General features: G+C 52.1%; 1 protein-coding gene across 4 annotated transcripts in view; it reads left to right on the forward strand.

The window, feature by feature from the left end:
- CCNJL (cyclin J like) overlaps positions 1-15,365 on the forward strand; it is a 48,484-nt gene that overhangs the window by 15,152 nt on the left and 17,967 nt on the right. For 2 of the 4 annotated variants that reach the window (XM_037128203.2, XM_037128202.2), the window contains exon 3: positions 11,115-11,328. In XM_037128203.2, the coding sequence (XP_036984098.2) occupies positions 11,115-11,328 (214 nt within the window). Of the gene's footprint in view, positions 1-5,902; positions 5,942-11,114; positions 11,371-15,365 lie in introns of those variants that run through there. The other 2 variants (XM_053665945.1, XM_053665946.1) reach the window with 2 other exon arrangements.

The raw sequence follows: 15,365 nt of genomic DNA on the forward strand, positions 1-15,365 counted from the left end.
TGGAAGTGTGGAATAGAGAGTTCTCGAGGCCACAGGAGGACCCAGGAGGAAAGACCCAAAGATACTGGGCCTGTTCTAGGGAAAGGGTGACCCCTGCACTCAGTAACAGGGAGAATGAGGGGCACACCCACCCAAGAAGGCGTGTGGGACGCATTCTCATTGGGTGAAAGTGAAGGACTTGGGTGGGTGGGGTTATAAAAAGGCTGCGGGTGTTGTCCCTGGGGGTGTTGGAGGGGCTCAGTGGTGTGGGTGGGAGGGGGACCACCCTGAGGGAGGCAGACATGCCTTTGGCCGCAGTTGGATGCCTGGCGATGGCTCTGAACCTGGGAAAGAGGAGGTGTGTCTGGAGCCCTTCTGCATTTGCCGAGTTCAGGGGGCTGGGAGAGTTGTGGTTGGTGGCTGGGGGTGGCCTTTCTCTCTACTAAAAGGAAGCTCCAGGCTGCATGACAGCAGGAGGGGTGTCACTAGCATTTCAGCTTCCTGGGCTACAGGCCACCCTTTGCAGAGTGTTGAAATAGGGTTCCGCGGACATGTTGGTTCTTTACCGAAAATGCTTCCTTGGGTTTATGAAGCAACGGAGGCAGAGGGGAAGTGGGGTGATCCTCCGGCCTCCCAGGGCCCCCCAGGGCAGTGATGTGTGTTCCTATAGCCTCTGAAGAACCCACTCACCCCTCCCCTGTCTTTTTCCCTTTCAATTTGCAAGTCTTTGCTTCCTGTTGGTCACCTCGGTTGCCAGTTACCCGGCTGCCTGTGGGGTTTCTTCACGTCTTGCTACTCTGTTCTCAGGCAGACTCAGCCCCTGGAGCTGTTTCCCAAGCGGCCGGCCCAGTGCCTGGAGGCCCCGGCTCCCTCCAGAGGTGGCAGCAGTGGGCAGCAGTGAGGATGAGTGTGGCGCACTGGCCCTGGTGGACACACACAGGACACAAGAGGGATTTTCTTCTAGTGGCCACTGTGGGAGAGCAACTCAGCTGTGCCTTGTGCCCTGGGCTGTTTAGGAAGCAGTTGTCACACTCCAGGCAGTGTCACAGCGCAGGCCTGGCCGGCTCCTCCAATGTCCAAGTCCAGGATTCGCCACCACCTGCAACATGGCCTTGGCCGTTGCACTTCTGTTCCTTGGGTGCTAATGCTGCGCTGCCTGGGCCCACCTCTGGAGGGTGGGCGTCGGGTGGAGATCCTCACTCAAGTCACAGCCATCAGGGGTGGCGGTCCCATGAGAGGGAGGAGGAGGGGGGTGCGTGTGCAGAGAATCAAGACTGGAAGGGCGTCGTCTGACGCATGTTCATACTGGAAGTTAACTCCAGCTGATGGGATGGCTGGTGATATTTATGTTCTTTGTACTCATCTGTGTTTTCTGAAATTTCTGTAGTGATCAGATATTTTATAATGGGTTCAACGTAACGCTTTTGGGAAGGAAAACAGAAACCTAAACTATCGTGTGGGGGGCCTCAAAGTACAGCGTTAAGAGCACAGAGTCAAACCCAGATTCAGATCTGTCATCTATTAACTGGGTGCCCATGAGCAGGTCGCTTAGCCTCTCTGAGCCGTCCCTGTCTGGGAGACTGGGGCGCTGATAATCCCCACCTTGTGGGTCTGGTGGGGGGTGAGGAGACAAAATGCATGGAGCACAGTGTCTGGCAAATTTTTGTATAGACATATATACACACACATTTATGTACACAAATTATACGTATGTAATACATATGTATAAAATAGAGGGTTGTGCAAACCTTTTCATCATAATGAGCATTCCAGATACTCATGAAGACCAGAGGGGAGCTTCAGGGAGCTTGGGATGTTGAATTCCAGGGGAAAGCAAAAGTTCTGCCCTTGCCCTGGGGTGGCGTGTGCCTCAGTCTACCCAGTAGCAACAGAGGGTCACCCAGGAGGAAGCAGGCCAGTGTTTGCGGAGAACTGGGCGCTGCAAGAATTATCCGTGCCCTGGCTGGTGGTGTGGCTCAGCAGATTGAGCACTAGCCTGCAAACCAGAAGGTTCTTGTGGACATCCCAACATTCTTACCAGGGCAGCTCTGCAGGCGGAAGCTGTGGTTTTTAATCTCGGTGAGCTTTTCGGTAAATCTCTGTTTTAGGATGATCAGACTATTAGGCATCGAGCCAGGGATTTTTGCCAGGGTTTTGCCACGTGGACGAACGGGGGCTGTTTTCTCCGGCACACCAGTGCGCAGCCGCCAGCACCCGAAAGCGCCGTTTCCTAGGACAGGCTTGGGATGGGGGGGGCGCTGCTCTGTCTTCCCAAAAGGGGGTGGGGGGGCGGTCATCGTCCAAGGATGAATAAATTTAACCTAGAGTTTCCCCAAACAATATGAGTGGTTCCCAAACAAATGTTTCAGGGGCCTTTTAATGGACTAATGCGTGATTTCATTTAGGAAGGAGCAACATTGTACGCTGTGTTTCCCAAACTAGTGGCCCATGGAACCCTCTTCTTTAGGGAGTGGGTCTCGGGACTGGGGGTATCGTGGAACACACATTGGGAGACATTGCCTTTTAAATGACTGAGTATAAGATACATAATGATCATTCTTTTTTTAAAGATTTTATTTATTTATTTCTAGAGAGAGGGGAAGGGAAGGAGAAAGAGAGGGAGAGAAACATCAATGTATTGTTGCCTCTCACATTCCTCCTTCTGGGGACCTGGCCCACAGCCCAGGCATGTGTCCTGACTGGAAATTGAACCAGCGACCTTTTGGTTTGCAGCCCGTGCTCAATCCACCAAGCCACACCAGGCAGGGCAATTGGTAATTCTCACAGCGCCTAGTCCTCTGCAAGCACTGGCCTGCTTCCTCCTGGGTAACCCTCTTGCTACTGGGTAGACTGAGGCACACGCCACCCCAGGGCAAGGGCAGAGCTTTTGCTTTCCCCTGGAATTCAACATCCCAAGCTCCCCTTACCTCCCCTCTGGTCTTCACGAGAATGCAGAATTGCTCCTTATGACTAATAGTTTTAGTCTACCCAAGATTAGGAACAAATAATTTTTTCTTAATTTTTGAAGTACTTGCCATCCCCCAAATTTGGAGGTTCTGGTCATTATCGGGCTTCTTTTGTGCCAGGTATTGGGGTCACAGAGCTGAACAAGATGAACCCTGTCCCTCCCCTTGCGATGGTTATTGTCCGGGGGAGAAGAACAGTGGAGTGGGCGGGTGGGTGGCTGGATGGAAGTCCTAGATGCCTGGGGGTATCCGACAGGGGCATGGCCAGGAGACTTTTCAGAAGTGACTTTTCAGTTGCCATCTGAAGGAAGAGTGGCTTAATTGTGAGGCCGTTAGAAAGCAACAGTGCAGGACAGCAAGGGTTAAAATGAAGCCTTCCCTTCCACCCCTGGTCTGAGAAACCAGGGGTGACTGGCTGAACTTTTACAGTGCTCGTGACCTTCAAACTCCTCTGAGGTTAGTTTCAAAAAGCCTGCAGAGCCTGTGTGTGAAGAGCACACACTGAATTTCCCGTGTCCTTCAGCAGAGACAGGTGGGGGGCCCTGCCCCACAGTGCCGGCGGTGGGCTTGGGGTCTTGTTAACCGCCCTTGGGCTGGCCTGGCCCAGACTTCCATGCATATCTGAGCCCGGCACAGGTGTGGAGTGTGTGCCACCTCTGCCAAGGTCAGCTGGGTGTGGGGGAGGGCGTTGATCTCCAGAAGGCTGTCCAGGCAGCCCCACCCACTCTGTCTGCAGTTTGGTTTGGGGTTTCTTGTACGTCTCGATTCTCTTGTCCTTGGCCTTTCTCGGAATGCTGTGCCTCTCAGATCATCGTCCTCTTTCTATCCCGGGACTCCCAAGACGAGATCTTGGGCAGCAAGAAGAGTGGTTGGTTTCTAGAGGACTCCAGCCTAACGTGGCTCCCACCACCTCCCTTGCCCCCTAGAATCGCTCCTCTAGTCCCAGGAGTGCCACGGTTTCTCTTTCAGGGGCGCACTTCCCCCAACCCTGCTGGCTACACCCCCGGGAAGGATGCAGGGCTAGGTGAGGGGTGCCTGGGGGGAGAGGGCAGATCAGGCCACAGGCAGAGGGAGCAACCCCCAGTTGGCGCTGACTCGGGCCACACCCCCATTCATCACGCAAAACACTCCATTCAACAGATAGTCAGTAGCCCCAGCTGTGAGCCCAGTGCAGCCAGAACTGGGAGAGTCGAGAAGTGGCCCCCTTTCTCACGGAGGTCACATTCTGGGGGAGCGGGGCGGAGGTCACATTCTGGGGGAGCGGGGCGGGGGACTCAGTTTTCCCCCACACGCCAGTTTCATAAATAAGCAGACACATCCATCAACAGTAACTCTGGCTGTGGGGCCACATGGGGTGCTGAGGAGTGGCCTGAATGGAGACCGGAAAGCAGAGAAAGGGCCCAGGTGTCCAAAATGGGTTCACGGCCCAACTGACGGCGAAAGGCTAGGCAGCCGCGCGCGGACAACACCGTTCCCGGTGCGTCTGACGGCACGTGGGACTCCCAGGTAGACCCATCCCGGCCTGGGAACATCCGCGCAGAGAAACACCTGAGGGGTCCACATAAAACCCGACAGTGCGTCCCTCTCTGTGAGGGATTGTAAGTGATACTTGTTACTCGTTACTACTTTTGAAAATTTGCCGGCGAACACGTACTTTATATTTTGCAACAAGAAAAAGACTATTTCTGGGCAGGACCTCGGTGGGGCTTCCCATGCTGGGTGGATGACGCGGGATAGTTAGCACAGTGCTGGCCTGGGGATGTTACTATTATTAAAGGGTTAATTCTGTCAAAGTGATCAAGGGCATCCCAGGGTTACACTTTGAACCGGGCCTTCATACCGTGAGTATCTGGTCCCACTCTCTCCAGTTTTTCTTTCAAACTGGAAACATGGTAGTTGAAACATTAAAGTGGTCAATCCAGTGAATGTTGTTTTACAATCCAGTGTTGAAAAGCATGAGAATAGAAAACCATGTGAGGTCCCAGCCCTCAGAGATAACCAGCTGACACTCCAGTGTTATCTCACAGTTCTTTCTAGCCCATTGCTACTATTTTAAAAAATAAAATAAAAAACCTACTGAGATAACAAAAGCAGGTTTTTATAAGATGGGCTCGTGGGCTTTTTTGTGGGGTCTTTTGTTTTGTGGGTTTTGGGGTTTGTTTTTTTTTTGCCTGGGAACTCCATCAGGGTCTCCTGTCCCTGTGTGGCACCTGGTCATCTGCTCTTGTGTAGAGGTACCTGTGTGACTCAGGTGATAAAAAGCCAGCCGCCTGGGAGGGAGAGTCTGCCCGCCCCTCCACCCCTTTTCATCCGTGCCCTCCCCGCAGCCTCTCTGCTGGCCACCCTGAAGCTGTCCCAGGCCCTGCTGAGAGGAAGGTCGCCCTGCCTGGCCTGGTTCCTGGGCCCCTTCCCCCACCCCCCGCTGGCTGCTGCCAGCTTGCCTGCCAAGTGCCTGCCTAATCCACCAGAGAGCTTTGCAGGCCGTTCTTTTGTTTCCAGAATCCAGGCTGCTCAGCAGAGGGGGCAGCTTCACAAGCCCGGCTGCTGTGGCCTTCAAGCTGACTCAGGTCAAGAGTGCTTTGGGAGGGGAATGCAGATCCTCAGAGCAAAGCCCTTGTGATGAATGCCTTTCCCCCTAATTGGGTTAGGGAAGTAATCAGTTTGGATTCTCAAACTGACCAGGGCCAGCATGCCAGAGTCCCACATTGTTGTCCATTTGCCAAAGAATCGCCCTTCTCTGAGTGCTGGGGGGGAGAAGCTGAGGCTCCAGCTCCGAATGCCATTTGGCTGGAAGCGCTGTGGAGGGAGTGGGCGGGGCTCCCTTCCTGCAGAGGTCCCCAGGCCCGGCCTTAAGCCCTCGTGCAGACGGGAAGGTTTGCTCTGCTGGACAAAGCTGGTTCCTCTGAGACCAGGACAGAGGCTAAAGGCTCAGTGCATCTGAGGCTGGATGGCTCAGCTTGAGAGAGAGGCCACTAATGCTTGCTGAGTGCTACCAGGTACTTTACAGATTTATGGCCGCATGACCCCCATTTTCCAGATGAGGGCCCAGGGGTTCAGCAGTCACATGCCCACGGTTAGTGAGTGGCGGACTTGAGATCCCACCCCAGAACTGCCTGACTCGACACACTCTGCCAAGGGAGGAGTGTATTTGGTACAGGGAGGGATGTCCTGTATTCATTTTTCTAGTAGACTTAGGTTTTTATGCAGTTTCAGGTTCACAGCAGTATCGAGCAGAAGATACAGAGATTTTCCATAGACCCTCCTCCACACCTGCAAACCCTCCCCCATCATCAACATCCCCCACCAGAGCGGCACCTTTGTTACCGTCGGTGAAGCTACGCCGACACATCACGGACCCCCCTCAGAATCCATTGTTTACGACAGGGTTTGCTTCCGGTGGTGTACATTCTGTGGGTCTGGACAAATGACATAATGACGTGTGTCCCCTGTTGCGGTGTCATTCACAGACGTTTCACTCCCTACAAATCCTCCGTGCTCTGCTTATTCATCCCTCCCGCTCCCCCAACCCCTGCCACCCACTGATCTTTTTACTTTCTCCAGGGTTTTGCCTTCCTTAGAATGTCCTGTCATTGGGATCGCACAGTGCGTAAGCTCTTCTTATGCCTTTTTTGACTTTTTTTTCATATGCATTTGAAAAAACCCTGCAGCGGCTCCCTATTGCCCACTTAGTCATATGCATTTAAGTTTCCTTTCTGCCTTTTCTGTGGCATCATTTTTCCCCTGTATTGTTTGAGCACCTGCCTGCGTGCCAGGCACATCCTGGGCACTGGGCAATGGGGTAGGCCACATGGACATGGCCCCTGCTTTCCAGAACTAGTTTAGCAGGGAGAGATGCACTCATAAGTACATACATGACCCTAGGGACCAGCGTGCTAAAAGAACAAGGGACCCTGAGTTGGAATGGGGAGGGGTCGAGAAAGCCTCTCTTAGGAAGGACATTTAAACCAGGACCCGAGGGACGAGCCAACATGGGGATCGACAGTGTCACCAGCAGCTATGTGGCTCTCAGAATCCTGCTTCCCTTGAGACGAGCCTCTTCTAGGAAGCCCGACCTGCTAACTCCTTCTTGACATGCATTGGTGCCCACAGCAGAGGTCCGTAACTTTTTCTTTTATGCACCAGTCACTTCCTGTGAGAACCTGCCCAAACCAGTGGACTGTTTCCCCAGGGACTCGAACAGGGGTAAGATCTGCGGTGTGTTGCTCTGAGCTCCGTGCTCCCAGTTGGCACAAAGGAAAGTCCACAGGGAGTTAAGCTTGCTGAGTTGAGCAGGGAGGGAGGTCAGGATGTTGCCTATCTGACTTGTGTGTTGGGGCTTTGAACTGCCGTGAAGATGGCTGTGCTGCTTGAGCCAAAGTTCACTCGGCTGGTTTCCAGCGGCTGCTCCTATACAAAAGCCAGGGATCTGTGTGGTTGCTTCTCGTCCAGAGCCTGAAAGCCCTAGGGCTTAGAGGAGATTCACGAGTAGCCTTCAACCTCCTGGGGCTGCTGGAGGGTGGGGAGGTGGACTGCTGTTGGGGAGAGCTGCAGCCTCCCATCGGCTGCTGCTACCAGCTCTCTGGCCGTAACTCGGGGGTTGGCTGGCCAGGAGATCACAACGCCTGACCACTCTGCCCCTGTGGGTGCTCTGCTCTAAATCCTGCAGTGGCTCCCTATTGCCCTCAGGACAGGCCAGATGTCTTAGCAGGGCATACAAGCTGGGACCCTGCCCACCCACCCAGCATGCTTTGTCCAGGCCTGCCCCTCTGTCTGCTTGTTCCAAACACTCAGGTGTACCACCTGTGTGGCTTGGCAGGTGCGGTTTTTCCTGCTGAGCATTCCTTTCAGCAGGCTTCAATAGGTCAAGCCCTGGACGTCCTTCCAAAGCTTGGCTGCATTGATCTCTTTTCCCTGAAGGCCCCATGGACCTGCTCCTCTCTTCAGATCATGCCTTCCCCCCGAGGTCCCAGGACACTCTGTTCTTGCCAAGGCCCGAAGAGTCCTCCTCTCCACACTTCCTCTCCCCCTCCCTCCTTCCATTTCTTCATCGATTAGTGTTCTGGCAGCTGACTGTGTTTTAGTCACACAGGGGTGATGGGAAAATAAGGATGAGACCCTGCCCTCCAAGTGTTGGAAGTCCCATGGTTGCCAGATAAATTAATTCATCAAATAATGCAGAGAAGGATGAAAAATACACAAAGAATTCACTCCACAGAGTGGGAGAAATGTTTGGAAATCATATGTCAAGAAGTCTTACTGGGGGAAAAGCTCTTCTCCGCCATTACAGAATAAATAAAAGGTTGGGGCGGGGGGAGGGTACACCGCAAGACCTCCAGACTCAGATCTTTTGCAGGTGGAGTAAAGCCGGCTGGGGTGTTGTTACAGGACTGTTTCAAACGCAAGTTTCTTCCTGCGTAAACAAATAGAAGAAAGGAACTAATACATTCAGGCTTGGAGCACTTTCCCTGGCAAAAGTAGCAAAGTCCTGGGCTTCCTGAGAGCTGTGTCCTGGCCACAGGCTCTCCGGGGAAGCAGCCAGGAGAGGAGATTCCAGCATGAAACCGCAGTCCCCTTCCCTTTCGTGGGAACGTCTCCCTTTCAGCTTCCTCCAGGAAGACCGGGCAGTGGTGGGGTGAGGGCTCGTGCTGTGGCCATAGATTTCCTTCCTCGTGTTGATCGGTTTGGAATTCTGTGCTTGTCTTGTTACCTGATCACCATCGCTCCCACTGGGCTGTGAACTCCTTGCGAGAGGGCGACGTGTCCATTTTACTTTTCCTAACAGCTTTATTGATCTTTATAATTCATGTACCATAAAATTCACTCTTTTAAAGTGTCCAGTTCGATGACTTTTCGTATATGTAGAGTTGTGAAAAATCAACACTATCTAATTTCAGAAATTTTCATAATCCCCAAAGAAAACTTCCATATCCTTTAGTAGTTAATCTCCCCCTTCCGTTGACCTCCATGCCTAGCCCTCAGTGACCACTAATCTGCTTTCTGTCTGTGTGGATTTGCCTGTGCCATACATTTCCTGTATGTGGAATCATGCAGTACGTGGCCTTTTATTTTTTTTTATTTTTTAAATATTTTATTTATTTATCTTTAGAGGGGAAAGGAAGGAGAGAGGGAGAGAAATATCAATGTATGGTTGCCTTTCATGCGTCCCCTGCTGGGAACTGTCCTGCAGGGAACCAGCCTGCAACCCCGGTATGTGCCCTGACTGGGAATCGAACCGCGATTGTCTGGTTCACAGGCCCGCGCTCAATCCACTGAGCTGTACCAGCCAGGGCAGTACGTGGCCTTTTATAACTGGCTTTTTTTCCCCACTTACCATCATGTATCAGTACTTATTTCATTTTGGGGGCCTAATAACCTTCCATTGTATGGGTATGGTATATTTTGTTTATCCATTCATCGCTGGATGGGCATTTGGGTTACTTCCATTTCACTGTTACTCCCGAAATGCGGCTGTGAGTGTGCATAGCCGTGGTTTTGTGTGGACACATGTGTTCCTCTTTCTTGGGTGTGCACCAAGGACCCGAATTTCTGGGTCTGGGGGGAGTCTCACATTTTGACACATGGTTTCCCACAGTGGCTGCACCGTGTTGCTTTCCCAGCAACAGAATGAGGGTCCCAGTTTCTCACATCCTCAGTGAGAGTGTCTGTGTTTTTCTGACAGTCACCCTAATGCGCGTGCGATGGATCTCACTGTGGTTTCAAGCTGCCTTTTCCCCATGATTGAGCATCTTTTCATGTGCTTATTGGCCATTTCTGTGTATTTGGGGAAATATCTCTTCAGTCCTTTGCCCGATTTTAAGTTAGATTGTTTATCTTTATTATTGAATTGTAAGAGTTCTTTATATATTCTGGTCTCTTTTTTTTTTTTTTCCAAATTTTTTATTTATTTATTTATCTTTAGAGGGGAAGGGAAGGAGAGAGGAGGAGAAACATCAATGTGTGGTTGCTTTTCATGCGTCCCCTGCTGGGAACTGGCCTGCGGGGAACTGGCCTGCAACCCAGGCATGTGCCCTGACTGGGAATCAAACCGCAATTGTCCAGTTTGCAGGCCCGCGCTCAATCCACTGAGCTATACCAGGCAGGGCTATTCTGGTCTCTTTACTGGTATATGACTTCCAACCATTCTCTCCCATTCCATCTTTCCACCTTCTCGACGGTGTCTTTGAAAGACTTTAATTTTGAAGTCCAACTTCGCTGTTTTGGTCTTTCGTTGCTTCTGCTTTTGATGACATAGCGAAGAAGTCATTGTCTAAAGTCATACAATTTTGCTTCTGTTTTCTTCCAAGGGTTTATAGTGTTAATCTTATATTCGGTTCTGTGCCTGTCTTATTCCACATTGTATTCCCAGTGCCTAGCAGTGTGGCCTGATGTACAGAAGGTACTTGAAACTTACTTAGTGAAGTGAATGAATTACTGTCTCTTGAACGAATGAATAAGTGAACAAATGAGTGAATGCACAGATATCTCCTGGTCCCAGAGCTTGTTGTTCATGCCTGGATAAAACTGCCAGCTCCTCCTTTCCTGTTTTTATTCATTTTTGCATCTCTTTGCTTTCCCTCTTTCCCAAAATGTTGCTAAGACATTTTCTAAATAAATGAATAACAACTAACAGCTTTTTTACACTGAATTTTTTGTAAGCTGCCTCTCAGGGTCCCAGCCGCAGAGGGAGTTAAGCCGTGGGCTGCGAGAGGGTACTGTGTGCTAGGTGCTTCATGTTCGTTTTTCATTTTATCCTCAGCTGCTGAGGAGGAAATGGGTGAAGGCGGGTGACCAGGGGCACCGCTTGGTTGAGTAGCAGAACCCGAATTTGGATGTGGGTCCCCTGTGTTCTGCTGTGGCCTGCGGGTCTCTGGTAGCCAGCCTCTCCCTGGGAATGGAGCCGATTGTCTCCTTCACCTGGCCCTGTCATTGTGAAGGTCCCCGGCACTTTCCGAGCCTGTGCTGGGTGAGAGTGGATGGGACCGGGCCCGGGAGTTCCTGGGATGAATGAAGGAGCTGTCATCCTGGGACTCGAAGAAAAGCAACAGGGTATGGAAGGAATCGGTGCCCCCTAAGCAACCAGCAGGCGGGCTCCCACCCCTCGATTTTCTGGGGCATCCGAGGCTCTCGAGAGGCAGTCCTGACCCGCCCCTTCTGCCCTGCCTTTTCCAGGAACTGAAGCTGCCAACCTTCCGAGCCCACTCGCCGCTCCTGAAGAGCCGCCGGTTCTTTGTGGACATCTTGACCCTGCTGAGCAGCCACTGCCAGCTCTGCCCCGCGGCCCGGCACCTGGCCGTCTACCTGCTGGACCACTTCCTGGATCGCTACAACATCACCAGCTCCAAGCAGCTGTACGCCGCCGCGGTCTCCTGCCTCCTGCTCGCAAGTACGTGGAACCCGCTTCCTCCCCTGGGCTGCCTCCTCCTCGGTGAGCCTGGGTGCTCCCAGATCTTGGAGTATCTCCATGGTTGGTGCACATCTTCTGTGTTCATCCTTAGCTGAGTGGGAACTAATATTATTAATAATAACCATCGACATTTTCTTTAGCATATGTAATGTACCAGGCTAAGCGAGAAGGGTAATTTTAGCCTCTTGATCTTAAGGAGTCCACACAGTGACCCCGGAGACAGACACTTTTAGTATCCCATTTTACCAAAGCACAGAGAGGTTAGGAAACTTGCCTTGGGTCACCCAGTTTGTATATAGCAGACAAGATTTGAGCCCCAAAGCGCAGTGCCAGAACCTTTGCCGTCAACCCTGTGTCACCTGCTTCCTGGTATGGGGGACCGGAACCTTAGCAACCGCTGCTCCCGGAGGTGTTCAGAAATGTGACTGCTTGGGGGGGGCCCAAGCTGGACCTGTTATGTAGTCAGCAGATAGTCGGCAGGCCCCCCCAGAACTTTGCCCATGCTGTTCCCTCTGCCCGAGCAGCTTCCTGTTCCCTCCTCCGGTTAATGTCACTCACGCTGGCACCCCCGAGAAAGCCTTGCCCCCCTGCCCTGGGCAAGTGAGGTCTCAGGGAACCATGTTTGTTTATTTGTTTGCTTGCTTATTATCTTCACCTGAGGACATGCTCATTGATTTTTAGAGAGAGGAGAGGGGAGGGAGAAAGAGGGAGAGAAACATCAATGTGTGAGAGAAACACTGAGTGGCTGCCTCTCCTACATGCCCTGACCAGTGACTGAACCTGCAGCCTAAGTATGTACCCCGACTGGGAATTGAACCCGTGACCTTTTGGTTTACGGGAGGACACTCTAACCACCTGAGCCACACTGGCCAGGGTGGCATTGCGCACCTTTAATCAACGCCCATCTCCCCACTAAGCAGTTGAGTTTCAGGGAGGAGGAGGCTGGTGCAGAGTAAGACCTCACGGTAATACTATTTATGGGATAAATGAAATGAATGGAGTGAGGGTTTCTTTGGACCTGGATGTCCACACTGCCCCAGGTCACCCTTAATGCAGTGGAGCGGGTACCCCAAGGTGGCCCAGCCATCGCGACATTTCCTTGACATCTGGTATTTTCTTCTTAAAATTTGATCAGATTTTACAGTCTCCACCACAATGTGTGACTGTCCTGTTTTGTGGTGTGGGCGGACTCCCCCACCCTTGAGTCCCACCGATGCCGAGAAGAGCAGTACCCGCCCCCTGTGGCTTTGTCTGCTTCTGGCACACGGCCCCGGGCTGCCACGAGCACTGTCACCCAGTTCCAGGAGCTTTAGGCTTTTCAGAATTCTGTGTTGTTCTCCACCCTGGCACCTTCCACCTGCCGTTATTTATAATCCCTTCGGCTGCTCTGGCTTCCCAGCCTCCCGGTTTGTGATTTTCTCTACCTTGAGCCAGCTTCATTTCCCGGGTGACCCAGAGGAGCCAGCCTGGCTGCGTCCACCCAGGTTGCTACTTCAAGTCCGAAAGCAACCTGCAGCTCTTTGGTCTTGGGAAGAGATGAGGGGCTTGCAAGCCGTCCTTGTCAGCGGGGGCAGAACGGGCATCGCATTTCAGGCGGCCCAGGAGGAGCTTGCGCTGTGGCCTTTGGCCCGCTGCTGGCTGTGATCTGCGGGCTGCATCGAGGCCCGCTGGGGGCAGGGGACTTAGATTTCTCCCCCAGCGTCTGTCTGGGGAGCTGGGATGTGAGGCGCACACTGGAGACTCCTTTGTGCTGCTGGGGCCGAGGCTGAGGGAGGGGGCCCTGCAGACAGAGAGGCAGACGCCCCCACCCACATGTCTGAGGGCAGCAGCCAGCCTCGGGCGGCGGGACGGGAGTTTTCAGGACACCTGCCATATGCTCAGAGGCCCAAGGAAAGAAAAGTTTCCATGACAGCCTGAAATCCTATTCATTCGTCCCTCCCCTCTCCCTGTTCGGACTGTCCGCTACGAGGGGGGTCACCTTGCCTCAGGACTTTGAAGTTCGGCTAATTCTATACCAGATAATTCCCAGATAAGAAGAGCCGCGGTTCTTCTTGCCCCACCTGTCAGTGCTTAGGTTTTGAGAGCTGCTTCCAGATAAGGGCCTTTGCACAGATGGAGCCTGTCTGCCTGTATACGGGCCCTTCTGCCCCCCATAAAAACGAGTCCGTCCTGGACCCGTGTCTGTAGGCCTGTGGAGGGAGGTGGGAACAGAACAGCTCATAGGTCTTTCCAAGGCGGACCAGTGGCAAAGCCATCCTGTCGTCTCCCTGTGACCAAGTTCGTCGTCTGGGTTTCCTGCTTAACACAGGACGGACTAAAAATAGTCTAGCTAAAAATATGCCATAAATTGAGGAGACCTCTCTTTTCATCTTTCATGTAGTACCCCAACCCCAACTGCCCTTTTGTTATTATTTCATTAAAAGAGTAACTGGAAAATACAGAAACCCCGCAACTTTCAGGGGAGTTGGCTTTCAGGTGAGTTGACTGGGACAGTGTGACATCAATATCCGTCATTCTGGCCAACGGCAGCTGTGTCGCTTCCCGGTCCTTTTCCCCCTACCCAGCCCTGTGCCAGTCACTTCACACGCACGTCACGTGGAACCTCCACAAGCAGCCTCTGTGGCCGTGCTGCCATCTGCTCGTTCCGCAGGTTCAGAGAGGTCAAATAACTTGCCCAGCGTCACACAGCTCAGGGTTTTATTTTTATCCCTTTTAATGAAGGTCAGACTCATACCACAACATAAAATTCACCATTTTAATCATTTTTAAGTGTACAGTTCTGTGGCTTTTTTTTTTAGTACAAGCGCAGTGTTGGCAGCCGCCACCTCTGTCTGGCCCCAACACATGCCCATCCCCCACAGAGGAGCCCTGGTACTCATTATCAGTCACCTCTCATTCCTCCCCACGCCCAGCCCCTGGCAAACACTAACCCCATTTCTGTCCACCCAGATTTGCCTGTTCTGGGTATTTCCTGTAAAAGGAATTCTGTAACATGCAGCCTTTTGTGCCTGGCTCCTTTCACTTGACGTTTTCAAGGTTGTCCGCACTGTAGCATGGACCAGTACTTCCCTCCCCCTGATGCCTGAGCGCTATTCCGTTTTATGGATGTACCTCCTCCGTTTATTCCTTTGTCTGTTGATACGCACTTGCGTCATTTTCACCCTTGGGCCACGGACAGTTAGGAACTGGTTTTGTCTGAACAGCTGTTTTCACTTCTTGGAGATATAAACCTAATCAAGGGCTGGTCAAATAAATGGTAATTCTATGTTGCACCTGCAGAGTAAACTTGGCGTTTTGCTTTTGCCTGGTTGTTGCTTTTGCCTGGGAGGTGACCGGGTGCCTTGAGTCCTTAGCCCAGGGCACGGAGCAGCAAGAGAACGGAGAGAGGAAGGAGAAAGCCAGAGGGCAAGAGTCGGAACCAGCAGCCTTGGTGCTAGGGTAGCATGACCTTGAACGGAAGACCTTCTTGTCTGTGGGGCACAGCCCAGTTAGAGCATCATCTGGACACCCTAAGGTGTGGGTTCAGTCCCTGGTCAGGGCGCGTACAACCGTCAACCAGTGAATGCAGAAATAAGTGGGACAACAAACTGATGTTTCCCTCTCTTTCTAAAATCAATAAACAGATCCTTGGGCGAGGGTTAACAAAATTTTTTTAAGTATGAGATACATTTTTATTGTAAAAATTCCAAAAGATGAAGAACCCACCTAGTGTACGTAAAAAATTAGTTCTCTCCCGAAACCATAGTCCCATCCCCACAGTTTGCAGTGTATTCTTCCATCCCGAGGTTTACTTGTATGTTTTCGTAATTGGGAAAATCTGTTTTCATTTCCGAGGCGGGGATAGCGGGATGAATCAGAGGGCCTGCCCCGTGAGCAGGAGCGCCAGATTCTCTTCCTTCCTCCCTTTCTCTTCTTTTTCTCTCCGTCTGTTGCCCATCCCAGTCTCCACAGGTAACTTCTGGGAGCAGCTGGTTCTTGTGTCTCGTTCCAGACTGGTCCAGTGCGTTTTCTAGAAA

Source organism: Artibeus jamaicensis, unplaced genomic scaffold (genome assembly GCF_021234435.1).
Source record: "Artibeus jamaicensis isolate MK-2021 breed Jamaican fruit bat unplaced genomic scaffold, CSHL_Jam_final contig_432, whole genome shotgun sequence".
Taxonomy (NCBI): Eukaryota; Metazoa; Chordata; class Mammalia; order Chiroptera; family Phyllostomidae; genus Artibeus; species Artibeus jamaicensis.